The sequence below is a fragment of the Pelophylax lessonae genome (genome assembly GCF_965119305.1).
Source record: "Pelophylax lessonae genome assembly, chromosome: 7".
In the NCBI taxonomy this organism is placed as follows: domain Eukaryota; kingdom Metazoa; phylum Chordata; class Amphibia; order Anura; family Ranidae; genus Pelophylax; species Pelophylax lessonae.
The window spans coordinates 23,265,802-23,293,731 of NC_138774.1; the positions used below are offsets into that span (position 1 = coordinate 23,265,802).

A 27,930-nucleotide genomic window follows, 5' to 3' on the forward strand; every position below is an offset into this window, starting at 1 on the left:
CCTGCACCAGGAGAGAGAACAGCAGTGAGCGGTCTTTATCACAGGAAGGAAAAGTCTCACACTGGATTACTGCACAGATCTGCAAGAAATATGCAAAGTGCACCGAGAATCAATGAAGAATACACATACAAATGGATTTAGACAATATTTGAGTTAGGCTTTAGAGAGTATCTCAGTACCGGCAACGCAAACAGCTAACGATGGGGACAAGCTCAATAAAAACCTGGCAACCTACAGTAGATCACTGACCAGGAGCAGATGATTTCCCTCTCATCAGAAAACGTTCACTTTAAATGAAGGTGGCATTACCTGTAGGCTTTGAAAATCGCATGAATGGGTTCAGCTCAAATTTGAGTGAACAGTAGAAAAAAAAAAAAAATTGGAGTGATTTTACGCTTCAACACAAACCTCCATCATTAAACCAGTGAGTTTAAACATGTAGCTGGAGCTTGTCATAAGCTGTCTGTCAAGCTGACTTGCCTCATTAGTTAATTCCAGATCTGCAAAAGTCATTCAAAAGCATTGATCTTATTTAAAGGGGAACAGAACTGTGCCTAAAAAAAAAAAAAAAAAAAAATCAGGTATAAAGGAAAGGACTAGTTACCAGTATTGTCTGTGGTCTCCTGTTCTTCCCTTATTGCTGACTTACCATGTCTTGTTCTTCACTGGGTTTATGTGGGGAGGTGGCCATCTTGGTGGAGGCAGGGCTTTGCTTCCTCATGTCAGAGAGCCTCCAGCAAGGAGACTCTCCTGAGACTAGCAGTCAGAGGCAGCGGTGCACAGGAACCAGATTGCGTGGTACTACTGTACCACACAATGCAGTGCGAGCAAAGGCACTGTGTTTGCTACCCCTTTGCATAGCTCCCAACTATCCCGGATAGCACTGATGGGGAACTGATAGGTGGCACTGATGGGCACTGACAGGCGGCACTGATGGGCAGTACAGATGAGCAGGCACTGATGGGCACTGACTGGCATCACTAATGGGCACTGATTGTGGTCAGTGATGGGCACTGATTGGTGTCACTGATGGGAGTCACTGATGGGCACTGATTTGTGTCACTGTTGGGCACTGACTGGCATTACTAATGGGCACTGATTGGTGTCACTGATGGGAGTCACTGATAGGCACTGATTGGTGTCACTGTTGGGCACTGACTGGCATTACTAATGGGCACTGATTGGTGTCACTGATAGGGGTCACTGATGGGCACTGATTGGGGTCACTGATGGGCACTGTTTTTTCTTTACTGTAATCAGGGCACTGATGATCGGTGCCCTGATTACCTGTACTGGACTCCCCTTTGAGGAGGAGCCGCTGATTGTCAGAGCGTGTGGCGAGGAGCACCGACAAACAGCACTTCATTCACATGTGACCGGCTGTGATTGAACACAGCCGATCACATTGGTAAAGAGCCACGTCATTGGCTCTTTATCAAGAACGGGGTCACGCCGTGTCCTTGGAACACGGCGGGGACCGTGATCGCCGCACCCCCCCCCCCCCGCCAGGCGCGAGAGCACCCGTCCTGGAGCGGAGCTTCAGCCTGGAATGGGGGTCAGGAGGTGGCCAGAAAGAGGGAGAGTGGGAGGGGGGCCAAGTTGCTGCACCATGGGCCTCTAGTTTGTATTTGCCCCCTGGGCCGAAAGTTGGCAGTCAGCCCCTGAGTGACAGTGCATATTTTTAGCACTGATTACTGTAGTAATGTCACTGGTCCCCCCAAAAATCTCAAAAATGTCAGTTAGGGGTCCGATCTGCCCGCCACAATGTTGCAGTCCCCCTAAAAATCTCAGATCGCCGCCATTACTAGTAAAAATAATAAAAAAAAAATGACATAAATCTTTCCCCTAATTTGTAGATGCAATAACGTTTGAGCAAACCAATTAAAAATATGCTTATTGGAATTTTTTTTTACCAAAAATATGTAGTAGAATACAAATTGGCCTAAAAGGATGAAAAAAAAAATAGATTTTTAAATTTTTTTTGGGAATGTTATATAGCAGAAAGTGAAAAATATTGTTTTTCTTTCCAGAACTGTCGCTCTTTTTTTTGTTTATAGCGCAAAAAATAAAAATCGCACAGGTGATCAAATACCACCAAAAGAAAGCTCTGTTTGTGGGGAAAAAAGGACATCAATTTTATTTGAGTACAGCGTCGCACAACCGCGCAATTAACCGTTAAAATAGCGCAGTGCCGAATCGCAAAAAATGGCCTGATCATTAAGGGGCAAATGCTTCCGGTCCAGAAGTGGCTAAAATACATATATTATATATATCTGATGCCAGCCTTGCCTCTGGTATTGCACTTTCCACTCCAGCCACAGACACGTTCGTAGCCCGCCTGCTTCCCCCATAAAAGCCGCCCGTCGGACGATGACTGACAGGGCAATGCAGGCTGAGAGGTTAACACTGTCTATCTTGGTAAATGAAGGTGGATTTGTCATATTGCAGCGTTTATCCATCTTCGGCGGCACCATTAATATTATTTACAGCGCAGGGGAATGTGATTCATCAGCCGGAGATCTCCGTGAATAAACATGATGGCTTAATCAAGTATTCCGAAGTCCTGGATGAATATTCATCGATGGGCCCTGAATCCACAGAGCGGACAGGCTGAGCTGTCTGGGCTGGAGAAGCCAGGAGGCGATGTATCAAACGTTCCACGGCATTGTGGCGCCGTGCGGCCGCGCGTGACCGAAATACTACGAGATGCAGTCAATTTATCATTGGCGGCAAGCAATGTTATTTGATATAGAAGCCATTTGCCAAAATGGACGACAACCAACATGGCCGGTGCACCTGTCAGTAGGACTAATGCCACAAAGTAGTCAATAATGGGAGCGCCATATTTGGCGTTTGCCGTAATAACGGACAGTTAGGAAACTGCGGGTGATATGCAATCCAACAAATTTATTAAAGTTGTAAACCCTTTTTTAATGAAAAATGAATAAAATATATCCTTCTATATAGTGTACCTGCCCCTATCCAAAGCACGGAGTGTGATTCCGGTCTCCCCTCTGCTATCTGAATGCAGTGCCGGGACAAGACAATCCATCGCCCAGGGCAAGGATGCCAAATGGTGCCCCCTTCCCCCATTCATGATGTGCAATTTTAGAGGGTCCTACACTCAGTAAACCATTGCGCCCAGGGCAACCGTCCCTCCCGCCCACCCCTTGTCACGGCCCTGTCTGCATGAGTCACTTCTGACAGGTTATGCCAACACCGGACAATCCCAGGAGATGGACTCTCCCACCTCCAGCACACAGGAGGATGATTGACAGCCTCAGCTGTGCATGTTTCCCTATGAAACTCTGTGGTGGGGATCTGTCCTTTCCCTCCATTCAGGTCTCAGATTACACCCAGCTTGCTGATTAACGCTGTGCACTGTGTGACATCAGATCACCTGCCCCTACCCAGTGAAAATGTCACTAAACCCACATCATAAAAACTACCAAAAAATGTGCCTAGAATTTGATTGGCTGCAGTGCTGGCAGCCCCACATGGTGGCAATATCGCTGCCTCACCATTGATCCCAACAGCAGATACTTTGAGTCTCCAGGGAGAAATGCACTATAGAAATAATAATAAAGTCAACGCGTTTCAGAGATTCGAAGGGTCCCCCCTTCATCAGGGCTTGGTGCTGTTGAATAAAGTGTGTATTGGACTGATAACCTCTGGAGGGATGCTGTCACGATCAGGGGTCAGGCTTGAAGACCAGTAGCTATAGCAGTGGGAACTTACACAGGAACCAGCAGGATAGGAACACAGGCCGGTCACCCAGGCAGATGATGCAGGTTCACCTGAGGTGCGGAATCTAAGTACTAACCGATGTTCACCAGAGCTCCTGATGGTGGAGATGGATTTTGCTGCGTGTTAGCACCAGGTCGCGTTCCTCAGGATCGCCCCACCAGGAGGTGAGCAAGCCAGGGTCCAGTAGCAGATATAGCAGGGTGGGGATCAAGCAGAAGAGTAGTCAAGGAATAGCCAAGGTCAGTAACGAGTAGTTGCAGGTTGGGATTAGGCAGAAGCGTAGTCAAGGAGTAGCCAAAGGTTGGTAATGAGTAGTTGCAGGTTGGGATTAAGCAGAAGCATAGTCAAGGAATAGCCAAGGTCAGTAAAGAGTAGTTGCAGGTTGGGATTAGGCAGAAGCGTAGTCAAGGAGTAGTCAAGGTCGGTAAGGAGTAGTTGCAGGTTGGTATTAAGCAGAAGCGTAGTCAAGGAACAAGCCAAATGTCAATAACGGATGATAGTGAAGATATGGACGGCAGCAGGAGAGACAAGCGAGATATTGGCTGGTGAAGGCACAATATTCTGGCAACCAGGAAGTGCAGAGACATGGCTTAAATCAGGAAGTTCATGAGAGGAGCAAAGGGTTCAAAGTTCAAGGCAATTAAGATTCATGGCAGGATCATTCAATGATTTGTCCAGGGAGCTGTCCAGCATTCCAGGTGGCTCAGTAAGTAGAGTCATTGCAGACACAGTGGAGGTCCCCGGTTTAAGTCCGGGTCCTGACAGATCCTTATGCTGGTTAAGTCATAACCAACAGTAAGGTGTATCCAGTGAGAAAAGGACCCTGAAACGTGTTGGATCTTTACAATATCGGAATCTAAAAAACATATAATCTGGACTTTATGCGTTCAGTTTCTTTCCATTTCCTCACATTTATATATACTGTATAAATTATCTAAATTCAAGAGCTCCTGATGGTGGAGATGGATTTTGCTGCGTGTTAGCACCAGGTCGTGGTCCTCAGAATTGCCCCACCAGGAGGTGAGAAAGCCAGGGTCCAATAGCAGATATAGCAGTTATGGATCAAGCAGAAGATTAGTCAAGGAATAGCCAAGGTCAGTAACGAGTAGTTGCAGGTTGGAATTAAGTAGAACGAAGTCGAAGAACAAGCCAAATGTCTATAACGGATGATAGCGAAGATACGGACGGCAGCAGGAGAGACAAGCGAGATATTGGCTGGTGAAGGCACAATATTCTGGCAACCAGGATGTGCAGAGACATGGCTTGAATCAGGAAGTTCATGGGAGGAGCAAAGGGATCAAAGTTCAAGGCAATTGAGATTCACGGCAGGATCATTTAAAGAGGTAGTATACCGCTTTTTTACACTTTTACCTACAGGTAAGCCTATAATAAGGCTTACCTGTAGGTACAATTAATATCTCCTAAACCGGCACGGTTTAGGAGATATTTGCAGTGCATGCAGCCGCTCACGCGAGCGGCGCATGTGCTCTGACAGTCCGGGGGGACCTTCAGTTTTGCGTGCCGGGAGCATGCGCGGGAGTGACCTCATCGCGGCTCTGGCCAATCACAGCGCCGGAGCCGCCAAACCCGGAAGAGATGCCGAGGCATCATGGCAGCACCCGCAGCGATGTCCGGGGGTCCGTGTCGGGGCTTCGTTCTAAGGTAAGTAATACATAATGAGCTAGTATGCGATGCATACTAGCTCATTATGCCTTTGTCTTGCAGGTTTTCTTTGTTGTTTTTTTTTGTTCTTGGGTGTACAACCGCTTTAAGGATTTGTCCAGGGAGCTGTCCAGCATTCCAGGTGACTCAGTAAGTAGAGTCATTGCCAGACACAGTGGAGAGGTCCTTGGTTCAAGTCCGGGTCCTGACAAATCATGATGGGTAAATATTATGATCACTCCAGATGCTGGTTAAGTCATAACCAACAGTAAGGTGTATCCAGTGAGAAAAGGACCCTGAAACGTGTTGGATCTTTACAATATCGGAATCTAAAAAACATAATATCTGGACTTTATGCGTTCAGTTATTTTCTATTTCCTTACATTTATATATACTGTATATATTATCTAAAACCAAAGGTATCATAAGGCTACAGCTCCCCTTTATTGGACAGTTGTGGATGGTTTTGTTCTATCGCCAATATCGGAGAACCTTCCAAAGCTTCCAGAGTTTTACAGAGAGATAATTGATACCTGAAGTAGATGTAAATGAGGGCAATTAGTAGCCATGGGGAGGATCAGTAAATATTGTGAATTATAGACTTTTCGCCATATAGAAAGTTCAGCCATCTTCCCAGTTTCTGGTGCATTACTGTACCTGCTATTTGACAGAATATTGATCGCTAATTAATCTGCAATCGCTAAAATGACTCCCTAGCTCTCCGCTATGCAGTAAATTGCCTTTTGATAAGTTGCTGCTGCAGACTCCAACACAAAAGAATGTCAGTTCTGCAGATTAAATCTCTGGAAATCTGCATAATGAACGTACCACAGATAACTTATTAAATTGCCGTTTTAGAGGACGGTGCTTTCCGTGTCTCTCCAGCAAAGGCCAAGCGATAAGAATTGCTTGCTAAAAAACCTATGGCAAATCATAATGGTGGCCATGGAAGACCGTACCTTAAAGTGGCGCTGTCATTCTCCAGCAAAATACTTGCAACAGCCATTCTCAACCATTATTTCATGGAGCCCTAGGGTTCCTCTAGAGCAAGGGTCTCCAAACGTTTTAAACAAGGTTCCAGTTTACTGCCCTTCAGACTTTTTGGGTTCCGGACTGTGGCCACTGGGAATAGAAATGGTCCTGACATCAGTGGGAAAAACAATGCCTCATCTTTGTTGTCAGTGGGAGGAATTGTGGCCCCTTGTTGGTGTCAGTGGGGGGGTTGCTCCATAGTTGGTATCAGTGGAATGGAATAGTGCCCAAAGGGCCAGATAAATACAGTCAACACTGCTCTAGAGGTTGATAGGGGTTCCTTGAGCTGTGGCTGATTGACCTCCCATCCCATGTGCAGTCCCAAGTCAAATGCCACTTGGCAGAACCAGCAACAATAAAGACCGAGCAATAAGGATTGTTTGTTAATAAACTTAATGTATGTTATAATGTTTGTCATGGAAGATGGTACAGTAAAGTGACTCTGTCATCTTCCAGCAGACAATTTACAACCGCCCTTCTCAACGAGGGATTTAATGGAGCCCTAGGGTTCCTCCAGAGGTCACTAAGGATTTCTTGAGCTGTGGCTGATAGACCTCCCATCCCATGGTGACTGTGCAGTTCAAGGTCAAATACCACACAGCAGAGCCAGCAACAACAATGGCTAAGCAATAAGAAAAGTTTGGTAATAAATTATGGCCATGGCGATGATGGGGGCCATGGAAGACTGTACCTTAAAGTGGCACTGTCATTCTCCAACAAAAAACATCCAACAGCCATTTTCAAACAGGGTTAAATGGAACCTTAGGGCTCCTCCAGAGGTCAATAGGGGTTCCTTGAGTGGTGGCTGATTGACCTCCTATCCCATGGTGACTGTGCAGTTTCAGGTCAAATGCCACATAGCAGAGCCAGCAACAATAAAGACCAAGCAATAAGAACTGTTTACTAATAAACTGACTGCATGTTATGATGGTGGCCACGGATGACTGTACCGTAAAGTGACTCTGTCATCCTCCAGCAGACAGTTTACAACCACCATTCTCAACCATGGTTCCATGGAATCCTTGGGTTCCTTCAGAGGTTCACAGGGGTTCCTTGAGCTGTGGCTGATTAACCTCCCATCCCATGGTGACTGTGCAGTTCCAAGTCAAATGCCACATAGCATTTGCCTGCAAAAACAATGGCCAAGCGATAAGAACAATTTGGTAATAAACTATGGCCATGGTGATGATGGTGGCCATGGAAGACATGGAAGGGTAGGCCTTGCGTGACATGTCACTTCCGCCATCGATTGGAGTGCAGGTGGAACGCAAATCGGCGTCCCTGCTTTTTAACAGGCCTTACATGATCGTCCTCATTTTAAGTGTAGTTTTACGCACTTAATTAAAGTCTTGATATACTGCACTATGAGAGGCATTTGCTTTTAATTTCCCAAATAAATTGGAATTTTGAAGGCCCGTTTGACACTGCTGATTGCGGTTATTGACCCCTGCACCTAGTAACAGGACCAAGTAAGTTGTATCCCTTGTTTGCTTTGGATGGCTGCCTGTAATGGGGGTCATTTAGTTCTGGTGAGTAGGATGTGTGCTTTAATGTTGGTGAAGGAAGACATGGGATTATTGACTTATCTATGGTTGAAACTATAAGAAGATTCACATTTGTTTGGAGACACCTGGTGGTTGTTTTTTGTGGACACTGCACTTTTTGGGCACTGCACTTTTATATGATTTTATTTCATTTTTATTTTTTTTTTTATATTCCTTTTAAAGTGACACTACACTTGTATGAATATTTTCTAGGAGGGCGATTATTTAATAATTGCTTTCACTAAGCGATAAGAACAGTTTGGTAATAAACTATGGCCATGGTGATGATGGTGGCCAAGGAAGACTGTACCTTAAAGTGGCCCTGTCATTCTCCAGCAAAACACCTTCAACAGCCATTCTCAACCAGGGTTCCATGGAGCCCCAGGGTTCCTCCAGAGGTCCTCAGGTGTTTTTTGAGCTGTGGCTGAGTGACCTCCCATCCCATGGCAACTTTGCAGTTCCAGGTCAAATGCCACTTGGCAGAACCAGCAACAATAAAGACCAAGCAATAACAATTGTGTCCCTTCATTGGTGTCAGTGGGGGGGGGGGGTTGCCCCATAGTTGGTATCAGTGGAATGAAATAGTGCCCAAAGGGCCAGATAAATACAGTCAAAGGGCCACATCTGGCCCCCGGGCCACAGTTTGGAGGCCACTGCTCTAGAGGTTGATAGGGGTTCCTTGAGCTGTGGCTGATTGACTTCCCATCCCATGTGCAGTCCCAGTTCAAATGCCACTTGGCAGAACCAGCAAAAATAAAGACCGAGCAATAAGGATCGTTTGCTAATAAACTTACTGCATGTTATGATGGTGGCCATGGAAGACCGTACCGTGAAGTGACTTTGTCATTCTCCAGCAGACAATTTACAATAGCCATTCTCAACCAAGGTTTAATGGAGCCCTAAGGGTTCCTCCAGAGGTCACCAGGGGTTTCTGGAGCTGTGACTGATTGACCTTCCATCCCATGGTGAATGTGCAGTTTCAGGTCAAATGCCAAATGGCAGAACCAGCAACAACAATGGCCAAACAATAAGAATTGTTTGCTAATCAACTTACTACATGTTATGATGGTGGCCATAGGAGACTGTACCGTAAAGTTACTTTGTCATCCTCCAGCAGACAATTTACAATAGCCATTCTCAACCAAGGTCTAATGGAGCCCTATGGGTCCTCCAGAGGTCATTAGGGGTTTCTGGAGCTGTAGCTGAATGACCTCTCATCCCATGGTGAATGTGCAGTTTCAGGTCAAATGCCAAATGGCAGAACCAGCAACAATAAGAATTGTTTGCTAATAAACTTACTGTATGGTATAATGGTAGCCATGGAAGACCGTACCGTAAAGTGACTCTGTCATCCTCCAGCAGGCAATTTACAACCGCCATTCTCAAGGAGGGATTAATGGAAACCTAGGGTTCCTCCAGAGGTCACTAAGGGTTTCTTGAGCTGTGGATGGTTGACCTCTCATCCCATGGTGACTGTGCAGTCCCAGGTCAAATGCCACTTGGCAGAACCAGCAACAACAAAGACCAAGCAATAAGAATTGTTTGCTAATAAACTTTTCTGCAAATAATGATGGTGGCCATGGAAGACTGTACCTTAAAGTCCTCCTGACATTTTCCAGCAGACAATTTACATCAGTCATTCTCAACCAGAGTTCCTCCAGAGGTTGACAGGCCTTCCTTGAGTCATGGCTGAATGACATTCCATCCCATGGTGACTGTGTAGTTCCAGGTCAAACCACACATATCAGACTCATGGTCAAAGCACACATATCAGACTCATGGTCAAACCACACGTCAGACACATCACTGTCCATTCATTGGCTAGGAGTGGGTAAGGGACCAGTCTACATTACCTAACTGCAGTAGAAAAAAAAACAGATCACCAACCTGGCTCTGCTCTGTGATAGGACTCAGGAATGGATGAACAGAAATAGTTTCCATACATCAATTTACACATATTTGTATAAGAGTTCCTGTTTCAGATAATATAATATACAAAAAGTCAAAAATTTTCTATCTTCACCTAAAGCTGGATTCCAGGCATGAAAACTTTAACTTCAATATGTTGCTCAATGGCCAATCCTGGGGAAGATCAGAATCCTGGGGGAAGATCAGAATCCTGGGGAAGATGGCTGACTTGGTTTTGCAAGACCGGCAGTTAAATCCTTAACAAAAAGGACAATCATGATAAATATTAGACGGTCGCACACAAAAGGTAAAACGCCGCAGTTTGGCTGACCAAAAAGAAGCGCTGGGTGTTGCTTTTCCAATTAGCCGGGGAGATTTAAAGACTTCAGCTGGCCGCAGTTTCCATTTCAATACCCCGAAATGTGCACTGAGTATCTTCGGCCAATTTTAGCCTTTAAATCTCCCACCGCCATTAAAAATTAAGAACTGGCTGGATGTTGTCCTGGAGGTCGGGAGCCAACTGGCTGCAGCACAAGTGGGTAGGATGCTCTGCAGCGCACATTAGTCAGACAGAGGTGGCATTCACGTGAAAACGGTGCTGCTACATTACAATGGCCTCACACATGCCTCTAGTATTTTTTTCTTTTTTTAACCATCATGTGGAGATAAAACCAGATATGCTACAGAAACACGGATAAATACTCCAATAATAATTAAATTAAATACACAATAAATAACTAAATTAATTAATCAATAAAAATAAATTTAAAAGAAAATAAAAAAAAGTAGAATTTCACTAAGATATGCCTTTGAAATAAATTAAATTCCTTAAAAGACATGTTTTTTTTTTTTTTTTTACAATCTAGGGAGATAAAACCAGATATGCTACAGAAACACGGATAAATGTTCCAATAATAGTTAAATTAAATACACAATAACTAACTAAATTTATTGATTAATAAAAATAAATTGAAAAATAAAAAGTAGGATTTCACAAAGCTTTGCTTTCGAAATAAATTAAATTCATGAAAATAGATGTTTTTTTTTTTTTGTTGTTGTTGTTGCTTTTTTTTTTACCATTGTGTGAAGATAAAACCAGATATGCTACAGAAACAGGGATAAATGCTCCAATAATAGGCTACAACATGAAAATGTCAATGGTGGTATAGCCTGCGTGCTGATAAATTAGATGCATGTTTTAGAGAAATAAACAGAAAAAAAAAATATTCTGCTTGTATTAATAACATTTTACCCAGATATTATCTTTAGTCTGTTTTCGGAAATTGCAGCACATGCAGCACCTGCGTGCTGATAAGTTAGAAGCATGTTTTAGAGAATTAAACAGAAATAAAATATTCTGCTTGTATCAATAAAATTTTACCCAAATATTATCTTTAGTCTGTTTTTGAAAATTGCAGCATGTGCCTTGAAGTAAATTAAATAAAATACACAATAAATAACTAGATTAATTAATTAATTAATTAATACAAATAAACAAAAAAAAAAGAGAAAAAAAAAAGTAGAATTTCACTAAACTTTGCTTTTGAAATAAATTAAATTAATTAAAAGAGAAGTATGTTTTTTCTTTTTTTTTTTTTCAGAATCATACCTACCTATGTGGATGTAGCATCATTCCATGTTGCATCTGCCCTCCCCCCCCCCCCCCCCCCGCCAGCTCTAAGACTGAGAACAGAGCAATCAAATCCCCCCGATCGCTCGGTTCTCAGGGCTCCCTGAGCAGAGAGCTGGTGACTGTCAGTTACCGCTGTCTGCTTTGCCAACTCTCACACTCAGCGGTCTGTGGAGGGGGCGGCAGGAGCAGCTGGCTTAGGCACCCAGTGCCTCGTTGAAAGGCTGAGCTGAGTGTCGGTCCAGGCATGTGGGCAGATCCCAACTTCATTGCCATGATCTTGCCAAAGCCTAGACTGTCTCTGTGACATCAGCCGACAGCGGACTTCAGCCCACTGTTTCCCAGAAACAGGTCACAAGAGTGCGGGACGAACTGCACTCTTGTGACCCACAAGAGAAGTACAGCCAAAGGAGCTTTGGATGTACTTCTCCTTTAAATACATTTTTTTTACCCTTTTCTTGGTTGAAATAGATGGACTTTTTTTTTTCAACCTGACTATGTAAATATGTAAAATTACAAAAAAAAATATAAAAAAAAAAATAGTCTTTACTTTACTTGGACCTGTGTATCCATTTGTATTTACAAAAAGAATAAATAAAAAAAAAAATAAAAAAAGTAAAAAGAAAAATTAAAGGAAAAAAAAAGTAGTATTTCACTCTTGCGGGACTTGCTGAAGAAGCCCATTATAGGGTGTAATGGGTACAGGTGGGATAAAACGTTATTTTGGATGTTTTTTCGTATGTATCAGCAATATGAGCTGATGATATGCATGGTTGTTTCATACATTTGTGGGTATTTTTAATCCCTGCGTTACGTTTTATAATAAATATTCAAAGCAGAGAGCACTTTGGTTTCCTTTTATAAGTTTATGGCCGCATGTGAATGACTGAAAGAGGAGGTCAGCGGAACTCACAGATACCCTGTGGAGGACTACCCCTGTGGCATCCTGCGGGACATCTTATTATGTGATGGTGACTCTGAAGTGGGGTCATTATCTGGAGGTGAGCGGGCATTTTAGCTAAGGGTGGTGGTCACCAAATTCACTGGATCAATATCATTTTGAACCGTGACTTTGAGTTGCACAGCGGTGGATAATACACATTGGGGCTTTTGTTTATTATTGTTTTTTTTTACAGTTTGTATTTATATTGGTTGCACTACACTGATTATAATATACCGTATGTGAACTAAATACATTACCAAATAAAAAATAAATAAATAAATAAAAAATAAATAAATAAAAATAGGATTTCACTAAGCCAGGGCCTGTTTATCAGAATTGCAGCACATGCTCTGAAATTAATTAGATACATTACAAAAAATGTATATTAAAAAAAAAAAAAAAAAATTAAAAAATATAAAAAATATGTTAATATGTGCGCTAATATGTTCACAAAACTCAAATGTGAAAAAAAAAAATCAAACATAAATACAAATATATCATAAACCGCAGCCGCTTATACTTAAATAAAATTCTAACAAATTAGTGAATACATCAGTTAAATTAAAACACGAAATGCTGTAAAATAAATAAATCAATAAGTAAATAAATAAGTGTTGCAAAAAAAAATCATAAATTCATACGTTCACAGGTGGATTCTCGCCGCTTTGCTGAGTACAGAGCCAGCGCTTTTTATGGGTGGCGGCCTGTAGTGTGTTGCTGCTCCAGTATAGGCGGTCAGTTCTTTTCGTACCCCTTTAAACACTTGGAAAAAGGTGAAAGTGTGAACATCCCTCACTGTAAAAGTATTCAATGCCATTGCAGAGGAGAAAGATGAGGGAGTTACATCTATTCAGAGGAGACTGTCCATCATTTATTCTTTACAGTGCGATCGCCCATACCATGTAAATGGGGGGGCCAATATCTCTGGTGAGTGGCCAGCTAATGGGAGTGGTGTTGGATGTCACATTGATGGTGGAATTTATGATGACAAAATCATCCATTACTCACAGGATCCACAGCATTGGTTGCTGTATTTATTTACGCGCTTTTTTTTTTACATAGAACTGTGCAATATTCATTATTCTTTGGGACTTTTATGAATTTTATGCAACACTTATTTACTTACTTATTTATTGACAGCATTTGCGCTGCTTGGTGTTTGCTTTTAAATGGTGTATTCACTAATTTGTTATAATTTGAGTGTGTTTCACACGCCACGGGCTTTAAAAAAAAAGTGAAAAAAATAAAATAGGATTTTTACTAAGCCAGGACCTTCTTGTCAAAATGCTTTGAAATAAATTTAAAACATTACAAAAAAAAATAAGAAAAAAAATAGATTTTCCTTTTCCATTTAAAGCTCTATTTAATGCTCCATTTAACCTTCCAGTGTTTTAACCACTTTAACTCCGCTCACTGTGCCTCTACTGCGGCACAGTGGCTCGCTATCGTCCAGCGATGCAGACCTACGTCGCTGGACTCCTCCCCCTGTAGGCGGCGCTCGCGCGCCGCCGGAGGCACGCTCCCGCTGTTTTCAGTCATAGCGGGAGTCGGGCCAGGGGAGGAGCGGTGGCGATCGCCGCTGCTCTTCCCCGATCGTCGGGGAATCGAGTGCGGAGATCCGCCTGCTTGTGTAAACAGAGCGAGCGGATCTCCTAAGTGACAGGGAGTGACAGATCGGAGTGTTCAGCATAGCTGAACATGCGATCTGTCCCTGACTCACTCAGTCACCTCCCCCCCCCCCACACGTCAGTAAGCACCAGGCATACATTAACCCCTCCCTCTCCAATAAAATTAACCCCTTCCCTGCCAGTGTCATTTTTACAGTAACAGTGCATATTCATAGCACTGATTACTGCAGTAATGTCACTGGTACCCCCAAAAGTGTCAAAAATGTCAGACAAGGGTCCGATCTGTCCGCCGCAATGTCGCAGTCCCGCAAAAAAAAAATCGCAGATCGCCGCCATTACTCGTTAAAAAAAAAAACACCAAAAATGACAGAAATCTTTCCCTTAGTTAGTAAACGCAATAACTTTTGCGCAAACCAATCAAAATACGCTTATTGTGATTTTTTTTTACCAAACATAGGTAGCAGAAAACAAATTGGCCAAAAATTTTTAAAAAAATTGATTTTTACATTTTTTTGGGGGGGAATTTCATATAAAAAAATGTTAAAAATATTGTTATTTTTTCAAAATAAACGCTCTTTTTTTGTTTATAGCGCAAAAAGTAAAAATCGCATAGGTGATCAAATATCACCAAAAGAAAGCTCTGTTTGTGGGGAAAAAAGGACGTAAATTTCGTTTGGGTATGGCGTCGCACGACTGCGCAATTGTCAGTTAAAGTCGCACAGCGCCGAATCGCAAAAAGTGGCCCAGACGTAAGACAGCAAAATCCTCCGGTGGTAAAGTGGTTAATTTGTCTAACATGGAACTATGGGGAAAAAAAAATCTAATACAATATTATTTGATCCAGTCTGTCAGTAGCAGTAATATTTGAATAAAATGATGACATTCTGCCCACTTTACCCCAAAACATTCAATTTCCTAGGGAAACCTTAATCCAATAATGTTGTATGTTCTCCCTTGTGTCCGTAATTAAGTATTAAAATGTATCTGTCCTCCATCTTAATAACAGCCATGGAGTAAAATCTCGAATTCCATACAAAGCTCCCAGAGACACGGCTGCCACCACTGCTGATGACAGGTACACTTTTACAATAGATTTATTGTGTCCTATAAATAAGGTAAAATCATGTTTTTTTTTTCCACTCTTCAGGTTTAATTTATTTAGCAGATTTATTCCCCTCCAGCCTGAATATATATCACCGAGTTGACTTTGGCCCTTAGCGGACGACTTTATCATGCCAATGTGATCTTGCGAAAACGCTCAGCCTTGTCACCCGGCCAGGTGCCTGTTTATGTGGCTTGTGTATGTATAGAGGCTGGAGCATGGGCTTGAGTTTACCCTACAGGGAATGATTAATGGTTTGACACCTCTGCTTCCCGAGACACCCTTCCTGCATTCAGAAACAGTCCATGAAATGCCACAACGTGTAAATCTCATGGTGCATCCGTACGACAAAACACGTATGTGCGCAGAGTTCAAATGAGGGGGGCCTGCCAGCAAACCTGCAAAAAGCTACGACCTCATTCCCTCCAGCCACCGCGACCGTAGCCAACCGGCCGCTGCGCATTTCAATAGAAATACAATTTTACGAGACAAAGAGCGTCAATAGAAAGTTATGATCGCCAGACAATTAATTTATCTTTTGGAAAAAGTTATATACAAGCGATGAATAATGCATGGTGTTTGCATGCCCTACACATTTTATACGTCGGTGCCCGCCGTAACGCCTGCCCCGTCGATAGATCGCGGCACAGTTCCAAAGCATCAAAGTCCCCCCAGACATGAAGGCAATCTGGTAATTCAAAGCTAGCGAAAAGCCTTTCTTGTGGTTTAGAAAACTTAAAATTTGCATTACAATGGAGTAAAAATGGAAAAATGTCAGACTGTACTGCTTGTCAGTCAAAAATCTAATTTAGGCTCATTTTTGAAAATGTAAGAAGTTTAAGGACGTTCCTAAAGAAATGCCTAGCGAGGAAAAAAAGAAAAAGAAATTTTTTTTTTACAGTTCTGTACATTTTTTCATATGTAAGAAAAATAACTTCTAAGTCCGTGTAAATTGTGACGTTCCTTAAGGTGGAGAGTTACTTAGCAACTTAACACAGGGCTGGTGGATCTCACCTCTGGGCGCAGGGACCGGGCGGCCTCCAGTTTTGAGTTTTTGGGCCAAAGGATTATAGGAAACCTTAAGCAGTGCCATCTTAAGAGCATTAACCACTTTACCACCGGAGGATTTTGCTGTCTTACGTCCGGGCCACTTTTTGTGATTCGGCGCTGTGCAACTTTAACTGACAATTGCGCAGTCATGCAACGCCGTACCCAAACAAAATTTATGTCCTTTTTTTCCCACAAACAGAGCTTTCTTTTGGTGGTATTTGATCACCTGTGCAATTTTTACTTTTTGCGCTATAAACAAAAAAAGAGCGACAATTTTGAAAAAATAACAATATTTTTCACATTTTTTTTATATGAAATCCCCCCCAAAAAAATGTAAAAATCAAAATTTTTTAACATTTTAGGCCAATTTGTTTTCTGCTACATATGTTTGGTAAAAAAAAAATCGCAATAAGCCTATTTTGATTGGTTTGCGCAAAAGTTATAGCGTTTACTAACTAAGGGAAAGATTTATGTCATTTTTGGTGTTTTTTTTTTTTTAACTAGTAATGGCGGCGATCTGCATTTTTTTTTTGATGGACTGGGACATTGCGGCGGACAGATCGTACTGACATTTTTGACAATTTTGGGGGTACCAGTGACATAACTACAGTAATCAGTGCTATTTATATGTACTGTTACTGTAAAAATGACACTGGCAGGGAAGGGGTTCATTTTTATTGGTGATCAAGGGGTTAAGTGTGCCTGGTGCTTACTAACGTGTGTGGGGGGAGGGGACTGTGTGACACAGGGACAGATCGCATGTTCAGCTATGCTGATCCCTGCAATCTGACCCTGTCTGTGACTTAGGAGATCCGCCCGCTTTGTTTACACAAGCGGGCGGATCTCCACACTCGATTCCCCGACGATCGGGGAAGAGCAGCGGTGATCACCGCCACTCCTCCCCTGGCCCGACTCCCGCTGTGACTGAATACAGCGGGAGCGAGCCTCCGGCGGCGCGCGCACGCCGCCCACAAGGGGAGGAGTCCAGCGACATAGGTCTACGTCGCTGGACAGAATCAAACCACTTTGCCGCAGTACAGTCAACGTGACTGGTCGGCAAGTGGTTAAAGGGCCCAGTGCACTGCATTGCCCGGGGCCCTTTAACCACTTGCCGACCAGTCACGTTGCCTACACAATCACCCATGAAAATAAAAATGCAAATTATCGATAAGGCGATATTCATTGGTACAGCAGTGCCAACAGCTTCAAACTTTAGCGGCTGGGTCCGGTGAACACACAAACGGATGGGAGTCAGACTCGACTGTCCTGTGTGTGCCTGTTCCCGTGGAGGCAGACAGGCATTCCTGCAGTTGTGGGCTCCCTCTCCATGGCCAAAGTGGCCTGACAGCAGCACAGGGCCTACAGGCGCTTGCCACCTGCTAAGTTTGGTGGCGGGATGCACACAGGAATTGTGAATAATGATTGGCTACGGCTGGGGCTGGGTTGCTGGGCAGGTGGGGCCGCTGGGCAACTTCTCAGCGTGCCCATTCGGTAAGATGGCCCTGACCTTAAGGAGTGAAAATGAGAACCCAGAGGGAGTTCTGTAGACATGTTTGGGGACAATTTGCTTAATCTTGTCCATTACTTTATATATGAAGGCTGTACTGAAAGCAATATTATTTATATTTCACATATTGGAAGAGTTCCTCTATAGCAGTGACGGTGAACCTTGGCACCACAGATGTTTTGGAACTACATTTCTCATGACACTCAGCTGAGTGCATGAGCATCATAGGAAATGTAGTTCCGAAACATCTGGGGTGCCAAGGTTCACCATCACTGCTCTATAGTAACTCTTCTTCTTCTGTTTTATTGTAGGTAAATAATGGATTCCAAGCATAAGCAACATGCCACCATTGAGGTCTTGACAAATGAGGGGTGCAGGCTGTCCGACATCCACAGAATGTTACAGAATGTTTACAGAGATGACGCCATTGACATCAGCAATGTCTTGTCACTGGTGACTCTTGTCAGTGGTGTTATCTTCTAAACATTCTTTAGCCTTCTGTGGATGTTGAACAGCCAGCATCCCTCCTTCTCAATGGTGGCACATTGATTATGGTTGAAGAAGGAAGGAGAAGGAAAAATAAGAACAAAAAGGAAGAGGTGAAAGAAGAAGAAGGAGGGGGAAGAAGGAGATGAAAAAAGAAGGAGAAAGAAGAAGAAGAAGAAAGGACGGAAGGATGGAAGGAAGGAAGAAAGGAAGGAAGGAAGAAATGAAGGAGAAAAAGAAGAAGGAAGAAGAAGTATATTGGACAGCTTGCATCCCTCCTTCATCAAGAACTCAATGATGGCACATTGCTTCTTGTTGAAGAAGAAAGGAGGAGGGAAAAGGAGAAGGAAGAATGAGGAAGAATGAGGAAGAATGAGGAAGAATGAGGAAGGAAGGAAGGAAGGAAGGGAGAAAGAAAGGAAGGAGAAAAAAGAAGAAGGAAGAAGAAGTATATTGGACAGCTTGCATCCCTCCTTCATCAAGAACTCAATGATGGCATGTTGCTTCTGGTTGAAGAAGAAAGGAGGAGGGAAAAGGAGAAGGAAGAAGAAGAAAAAAGGAAAGAAGAAGGAAGAGGGAGGAAGAAGGAGGAAGAAGGAAGAGGATGGAAGGAAGAAAGGAAGGAAGGAAGGAAGGAAGGAAGGAAGGAAGGAAGGAAGGAAGGAAGGAAGGAAGGAAGGAAGGAAGGAAGGAAGGAAGGAAGGAAAAGAAGAAGAAGTAGGAAAAAGAAGAAGGAAGAAGATAAAGGAAGAAGAAGAAGGAGATTAAAAAGAAGGGGAAAGCAGAAGAAAAAGAAAGAAGATGAAGGAAGCAGGAGGAAGAAGGAGGAAAGGAGGAAAGGAGGGAAAGAGGGAAGGAAGGAAGGAAGGAGCGGAAAAAAGGAGAAAGAAGAAAATGAAAAAGAAGAAGTAGGAAGAAGAAGGAAGAAGATGAAGGGAGAAGAAGAAGAAGGAAGAAGAAGTAAGAAGAAGAAGGAAGAAGAAGAAGGAAGACGATGTAGGAAGAAGAAGGAAGAAGAAAAAGGAAGAAGAAGGAAGAAGAAGGAAGAAGAAGAAGAAGAAGAAGAAGAAGAAGAAGAAGGAAGAAGTAGGAAGAAGAAGAAGAAGGAAGAAGAAGAAGAAGGAAGAAGAAGAAGAAGGAAGAACAAGCCCTCGTAATTTATCTTCAAGTTTTACAAGGTTATAAAGTACAGTGAGATATTGCAGCCAACAGAGTAAGTCTGCACATTACAGAGCCATTCTGTAAAGACGCGTTCGGCAAACTCTTGTAAGTATGGACAACACATTGTGACACGCTTGATGCATTGAGATGGTGTGGGATGCATTGCTGTGCGGGTCTAGTGTTCGAGTAGATCAGGGACTCCAATTATTTCAGTATGAGGGCCGCATCCTATATTTTTGTTTTATCATTAGTGGACTGAAAAAAGTCATTTTTTATAAATGAATGAATTTTTTTTACTTGGAGCTTTTTTCATAATCAGCATATGATGGTTCAGAGAAACTAAGAGAGAATTTCAGTAAAATAAAGTAAAGAAATTCCAAATAAACTCTCCTTACATCCGGGTCCCCATCAAAGTCCCCCTTACAACAGAGTACCCTTCAGAGTTCCCTTATATCAGAGTACCCATCAGAGTCCCCCTTATATCAGTGTCTTTATCAGAGCCCCCCTTATATCAGAGTGCCCATCAGAGCACCCCTCAGTGACCCCCATCAGCCCACTTTACATCTTGAGCCCATCAATTCCACCTTACATCAAGGCCCCCACCACAGCCCTCCCCCCTACATCAGAGAGCTAATCAGAGTGCCCCTTACATCAGTGTCTTTATCAGAGCCCCCCTTATATCAGAGTGCCCATCAGAGTCACCCTTACATCACAGTGCCCATCAGAGTCAGCCTTACATCAGTGTCCCCATGAGAGTGCCCATCAGCTTCCCCCCTTATAGCCTTATGAGTCCCACTTTACATCTTGAGTCCACCAGCCACCCCACTTACATCAGAGTCAGCCTTACATCAGTGTCCCCCTTATATCAGAGTGCCCATCAGAGTCACCCTTACATCAGAGTGCCCATTAGAGTTCCCCCTACATCAGTATCCCCATCAGAGTGCCCATCAGAGTCACCCTTACATCAGAGTGCCCATTAGAGTTCCCCCTGCATCAGTATCCCCATCAGAGTGCCCATCAGAGCCACCCTTACATCAGAGTGCCCATTAGAGTTCCCCCTGCATCAGTACGCCGATCAGAGTGCCCATCAGAGTCACCCTTACATCAGTATCCCCATCAGAGTCCCCCTCCCTATCAGTCCCACTTTACGTCTTGAGCCCGCCAGCGTCCCCCTTACATCAGAGTGCCAATTGGAGTCCCCCTTACATCAGAGTGCCCATCACAGTCCCCCTACATCAGAGTGCCCATCAGAGTCCTCATGTCATTAGTGTTCCCATCAGAGCCCCCCTTACATCATTGTCTCCATAAGAGTCCCCCCTTATATCCTTATCAGTCCCACTTTACATCTTGAGCCCACCAGCATCCCCCTTACATCAGAATGTCCATCATAGTCCTCCTTTCATCAGTGTCCCCATCAGAGTGCCCCCCTTATATCCCTATCAATCCCACTTTACATCTTATGCCCACCAGTGCCCCCCTTACATCAGAGTGCCCATCAGAGTCCCCCCTACATCAGTGTCCCCATCAGAGTCACACTTATATCAGAGTGCCCATCAGAGTCCCCCTTTATATCCCTATCAGTCCCCCTTTACATCTTGAACCCCACCAGCGTCCCCCTTACATGGGATCTCCCGGATGTAGACCAAGGGGTGTTAGCCTTACCTTCATCTGTCAAGGAAACAGGTGAAGAGAATTAGGAAAAATCAGTAGGAAATCAGAGAATAGTCATGCACAGTTATACAGGCTCCTGTGCTGACATTCTTTACTCTGATTTCATTGTATATTGTGAGCTGCAGCAGGTCATCCAGCATCATCTAGCCCTTTCCTTCCCAGGCTGTCTGAAACCTACTCACCCCTTTCATTTGTCGGATTTCAGTCTTTTCAACCTTGGAACCTCAGTATCACATGTGGGCTTTACCTAGATTGGTCTGAATGCAAGTAAAGCCTGCCTGAGAACACCCGCTCTCTTAGTCTGACACCTGACCATTAAAGCATTTTGATATTTGCATAACTCCTCCCAAGCGCCAGCCCACTGCTTGCATCAGGGCTAAGGCCTTTTAAGAGGAGTACGAAGGCAGGTTGATGTGATGTTTTTAGGAAGCTATGTACAGCCCCCAGCTGGCCCCTCCCACCAGCCATTATCTGTCTGTGCTGCATAGAGAAGCACAGAGACCCAGCAATGGCATTGCTGGCTCTAAAATAAGGTATGTAAAAAAAAAATAGAAAGGCTTTAAAAAAAAAAATATATATATATATATATATATATATATATATATATATATATATATATATATATATATATATATATATATATATTCAGCATGTTGACTGGGGGGCACGGTTGAACCAGGAAGGGCAAAATATAAAACCACAGTGACAAACTAACTTAAAATTGAAATCAACAGGAACAGCAAAATGCTAAATTAAACAGAAACTAACAAAAATAAGAAACGGTATTCTACAGAAAACAAAGAAATAGTTATATATATATATATATATATATATATATATATATATATATATATATAAAAAATAATAATATATTACCCCGAACTAGGAAAGTGTTCGGACCGGAGCTCCCACTTAATCTTGGGAGACACTTTTCGGCATAAAATAAGGCTGTGTGCTCTCACGCTTAGTGCGAGGAAGGCGGCGCGGGAAAGTGGCCATTTGTCAAGATCGCGTACAGCGGCAGGAAGGCAGAGATTCAGCGTGCAAGTCGGAGCATGAATAGTTTTGCTGCTCCAGTATCTGACTTCTTATGACACAGTAAAGCAGTCTATAAGACGTATTTAAATGCTCCCAAGCAGATCGTAACCGCCAGAGGCCGGCAAAACAGGAAAAAGGAGGAAAAGAAACAAAACGTTTAAATGCCTTTTTTGTTATTGTTGGTATAAACAAAGGATTCTACACGGGCTACTCAACCTGATTTATACTCAGCTTAGACCTCGACTGAGATACAGAGAGGAGATTTCACACCATGAGTAATACAATGTATAAAACACATGACTCTAATCCAACCTAGTATCAGATATACGTATTCATGATAAGTGCATGCATGATAAATAATGCGTCAGTTTAACATTTCCAGATATATTGATCAAATTACTCCTCCTGACAATGCCTTCATCCAGGGGCGTACCTACAGGGGTCACAGGGGTCACAATTGCAACCCAGCCCCATGCACCAGGGAGCCTTAGTGGCTCCCCTCTACTCCTGGATAGGATAAGCAGTGAGGGCTGCTACATATAGAGGAAATTATCTTTTCATTTTCCTCCTGCGGCCGCTGAATGCCCGCTTTGCAGGAGCAAAATAAAGAGATTGGGTTCCTCTATATGCAGCTGCCCCCACCGCTCCCCAACCTCTCCCTTCCACAGGGATTCAGCGGCTGCAGGAGGAAATGGAAGAGATTGGTTCCTCTATATGCAGCCGCCCTTGCCTCTCCTCCTCTTCTCCGTTCTGCAGGCATTAAGGGGCTGCAGGAGAAAAATTAAGAGATTGGTTCCTCTATATGCAGCCGCCCTAGCCTCTCCTCCTCCTCTCCCTCCTGCAGGCATTAAGGGGCTGCAGGAAGAAAATGAAGAGATCAGTTCCTCTATATGCAGCCGCCCTCGCCTCTCCTCTTCCTCTCCCTCCTGCAGGCATTAAGTGGCTTCAGGAGGAAAATTAAGAGATCGGTTCCTCTATATGCAGCCACCCTCGCTTCTCCTCCTCCTCTCCCTACTGCAGGTATTAAGGGGCTGCAGGAAGAAAATGAAGAGATCAGTTCCTCTATATGCAGCCGCCCTCGTCTCTCCTCCTCCTCTCCCTCCTGCAGGCATTAAGGGGCTACAGGAGGAAAATGAAGAGATCAGTTCTTCTATATGCAGCCGCCCTAGCCTCTCCTCCTCCTCTCCCTCCTGCAGACATTAAGGGGCTGCAGGAAGAAAATGAAGAGATCAGTTCCTCTATATGCAGCCGCCCTCGCCTCTCCTCCTCCTCTCCCTCCTGCAGGCATTAAGTGGCTTCAGGAGGAAAATTAAGAGATCGGTTCCTCTATATGCAGCCGCCCTCACTTCTCCCCCTATCCAGCTTCTTTGTGCTGCCCTCCTGTGTGCTCTCCTGCCCCCCAGAGCTCTCTCCCCCCCCAGCTATCTCATGGCCCCTCCTCATCCTCCGCCTCTACTCCTCCTCCTCTTCCTCCCTCAGGCATTAAGCAGCTGCAGGAGGAAAATGAAGAGAACAGTTCCTCTATATGCAGCCGCCCTCGCTTCTCCTCCTATCCAGCTTCTTTTTGCTGCCCACCTAAGCTCTCCCCCCCCAAGCTATCTCATGGCCCCTCCTCATCCTCCTCTCCCTCCCTCAGGCATTCAGTGGCTTCAAGAGTAAAATGGTTCCTCTATTTTCAACCGCTCCCACGTCTCCTCCTATCCAACTCCATTTTTCTGCCCTCCTATGAGCTCTCCTACCCCCCTGAGCTCTTTGGTTCCTATATATGCAGCCGCCCTCGCTTCTCCTCTGATCCAGCTTCTTTTTGCTCCCCCCTGAGCTCTCTCCTGCCCCCCCCCCCCAAGTTATCTAGTTGCCCCTCCTCATCCTCCTCCTCTCCTCGTCCTCTCCCTCCCTCAGGCATTCAGCGGCTGCAGGAGTAAAATGAAGAGATTGGTTCCTCTATATGCTTCTTTTTGCTGCCCTCCTATGTGCTCCCTAATATGATCAGAAACCCAGATTTAGTTATCGAAATGCTCATTCCTGTCGATGTCTAGGAGAAATTATTGGGATTTGTTTTTGCTCCCCTTTTGTTGTTCACCATTCCTGTAACATGAAATTATGCCTAACTGTCTCACATACACTATATTGTCAAAAGTATTGGGACACCCGCCTTTACACGCATATGAACTTTAATGGCATCCCAGTCTTAGTCCGTAGGGTTCAATATTGAGTTGGCCCACCCTTTGCAGCTATAACAGCTTCAACTCTTCTGGGCAGGCTGTCCACAAGGTTTAGGAATGTGTCTATGGGAATGTTTGACCATTCTTCCAGAAGGGCATTTGGGGGGTTAGGCACTGATTTAGATGAGAAGACCTGGATCGCAGTCTCTGCTCTAATTCATCCCAAAGGTGTTTTATCAGATTGAGGTCAGGACTCTGTGCAGGCCAGTCAAGTTCCTCCACCCCAAACTCGCTCATCCATGTCTTTATGGACCTTGCTTTGTGCACTGGTCCTAATAATTTGATGGAGGGGGGATTATGGTGTGGGGTTGTTTTTCAGGAGTTGAGCTTGGCTCCTTAGTTCCAGTGAAGGAAATTCTTAAGGTGTCAGCATACCAAGACATTTTGGAAAATTTAATTCTCTCAACTTTGTGGGAACAGTTTGGGGATGGCCCCTTCCTGTTTCAACATGACTGTGCACTAGCACACAAAGCAAGGTCCATAAAGACATGGATGAGCGAGTTTTGGGTGGAAGAACTTGACTGGCCTACACAGAGTCACCTTCGGGTAGGTTTGCCACCTCATCCCTTTAAACCAGGACACACATTAATTACACAGGTTCTGTGGCTGATTAAAGTGGTAATTAAACTTACTTGGTGCCTTATGTGCATTATATCAGCCTCAGAACCTATGTAATTATTATGTGTCCTGAATTAAAGAGATCAGGTGGCAACCCTACCTTCGGGATGAACCTGGAGTGTAGACTGCGAGCCAGGGCTTCTCTCCAAAATCAGTGCCTGAGCTCACAAATGGACGAATGGTCAAACATTCCCATAGACACACTCCTAAACCTTATGGACAGCCTTTCCAATAGAGTTGAAGCTGTTATAGCTGCAAAGGGTGGGCCAACTCAATATTGAACCCTACTGACTAAGACTGGGATGCCATTAAAGTTCATGTGCGTGTAAAGGCAGGTGTCCCAATACTTTTGACAACATAGTGTATACATATCCACGAAAGGTTTCAGTGCCATCGTTCCACTTCTTACACCAAATATGAACAAGTCATCAATGAAGACTACATTGCCTTAGATTTCAAACGCCAGCTAATTTCTGGGCTGAATTAACAGTGTATTTTTTTTTTTTTTTTTTGGGGGGGGGGGTTCGGAAATTGCACCTAGAACTAGGTGCGGATTGCTGTGTGTAGTCAGCGGCAGGTTTTTGGAAAGGGACAGAGACAGCTTCATTGTGTTAAAAAACTGCTTTTGCATATCTCAAGTAACGCTACACACACTACCATGCGTGAGAAAACAGATTGGCAACGACTTGTTAATTTCATGATGTGTAAATATTTAACTGGTGCTGATTGTTAATAAGAATGACCTAAAAAGAAAAAAAAAAAAGACAAAACAAAAAGGATATCGTCATTTTCTCTACAAACTTATCGTTTGGATTATCCGTCTTGGGAAAGTTTTTGATGTCCCCTTCTAGTCGTTTTATCTGATGATCCATGCTGTCCAGGCTGGCTTTCAGAGTCTGCGCCGAAACTAGAAGAGAAGAAGAAAACAATGAGAAAAATGTAATCCAGAGGTAGATTTCTGCCCCATACAGTACTGTATTCTTTTCTTCTTTTTTTTTTTTTTTTTTTAAGCATATCATTGATTTTTCAAAAACATTTTAATACAGACAAAAAACCTATTGCAGTGACAAGAAACAAAGAAACCGCGCTCTTACATCATAAAATACATATCACCATAGTGAATAAACAATAGAGAAAAGACAAATAAATAAATATGTCTTCATTTAACCACTTCTGGACCGGAAGATTTCCCCTTCCTGACCAGGCCCTATTTTGCGATTAGGCACTGCATGACTTTAACGGACAATTGCGCGGTCGTGCGACGCTGTACCCAAACTAATTTGACGTCCTTTTTTTCCCACAAACAGGGCTTTCTTTTGGTGGTATTTGATCACCTCTGCATTTTTTTGATCATGCGCTATAAACAAAAAAAAGCGACAATTTTGAAAAAATAATATTTTTCACATTTTTTATATGAAATTCCCCCCCAAAAAATGTAAAAATCTAAATTTTTTAAAATTTTTGGCCAATTTGTTTTCTGCTACCTATGTTTGGTAAAAAAAATCACAATAAGTGTATCTTGATTGGTTTGCGCAAAAGTTAATGCGTTTACTAACTAAGGGAAAGATTTTTGTCATTTTTGTTGGGTTTTTTTTAACGAGTAATGGCGGAGATCTGCGATTTTTTTTTGCGGTACTACGACATTGCGGCGGACAGATCGGACCCCTGACTGACATTTTTGACACTTTTGGGGATACCAGTGACATTACTACAGTAATCAGTGCTATACATATGCACTGTTACTGTAAAAATGACGCTGGCAGAGAAGGGGTTAACTTTATTGGGGAAGGAGGGGTTAAGTGTGTCCCTAGGGGCGTGCTTCTTACTGTGCAGGGATGTGGCTTTTTATGTAACAGCAGAGATCTATGATCCTACATAGCAGGACCGTATGATCTCTGCTGTTACACAGGGGAGAAGGACAGGCGGCTTTGTTTACATTAGCCGCCTGCCTTTCTCCCTCTGTAACTGACGATCGGGTCCGCCGGTCACTCGCGCTGAAGTGTCCGTGATCGAGCGGGGGCGGGAGCGCGCCTTCGGCGGGGCGCGCTAGCCCCCTATTGGCTCACAGGCTAGTGACGTACAGGTACATCACTTTGCCTGCACAGGGCTGTCCGCCGCAGTATATGTACTTGCGGTGGTCGGCAAGCGGTTAATACAGACACAAACCTATTACAGTGACAAGAAACAAAGAAACCGCGCTCTTACATCATAAAATACATATCACCATAGTAAATAAACAATAGTGAAAAGACAAATAAATAAATACATCTTCATTTAACCACTTCTGGACCGGAATGATTTGCCCCCTTAATGACCAGGCCATATTTTGCGATTCGGCACTGCGTTACTTTAACGGACAATTGTGTGGTCGTGCGACCCTGTACCTAAATAAAATTGATTTCCTTTTTTTTCCCCACAAATAGAGCTTTCTTTTGTTGGTATTTGATCACTTGTGCAATTTTTATTTTTTTGCGCTATAAGCAAAAAAAGTGACAATTCTAAAAAAAAAATATTTTCACATTCTGCTATATAACATTCCCCCCAAAAATTTTAAAAATCAAAATTTTTTTACCATTTTAGGCTAATTTGTTTTCTGCTACATATTTTTGGTAAAAAAAAAAAAAAATCGCTATAAGCGTATTTTGATTGGTTTGTGCAAAAGTTATTGAGTCTACTAACCACGGGAAAGATTTATGTCATTTTTATTGTTTTTTTTTTTTACAAGTAATGGCGGTGATCTGCGATTTTTTTGCGGGACTGCGACATTGCGGCGGACAGATAGGACCCCTAACTGACATTTTTGACACTTTTGGGGGTACCAGTGACATTACTACAGTAATCAGTGCTATAAATATACACTGTTACTGTAAAAATGAAACTGGCAGGGAAGGGGGTAACACAGTAAGTGAGGGGTTAAATGTGTACCTAGGGGCGTGTTTCTAACTGTGGGGGGTGCGGCTTGTGAAATTATCACAGAGACC

The 27,930-nt window shown here is 43.4% G+C and overlaps 1 protein-coding gene across 1 annotated transcript in view; it reads right to left on the bottom strand.

The window, feature by feature from the left end:
- The window catches only part of DIAPH2 (diaphanous related formin 2), a 1,824,032-nt gene that overhangs the window by 552,012 nt on the left and 1,244,090 nt on the right, over positions 1 to 27,930 (bottom strand). The window contains exon 24 of the mRNA XM_082263377.1: positions 25,732 to 25,856. Coding sequence (XP_082119503.1) covers positions 25,732 to 25,856 — 125 coding nt within the window. The remainder of the gene's footprint in view (positions 1 to 25,731; positions 25,857 to 27,930) is intronic.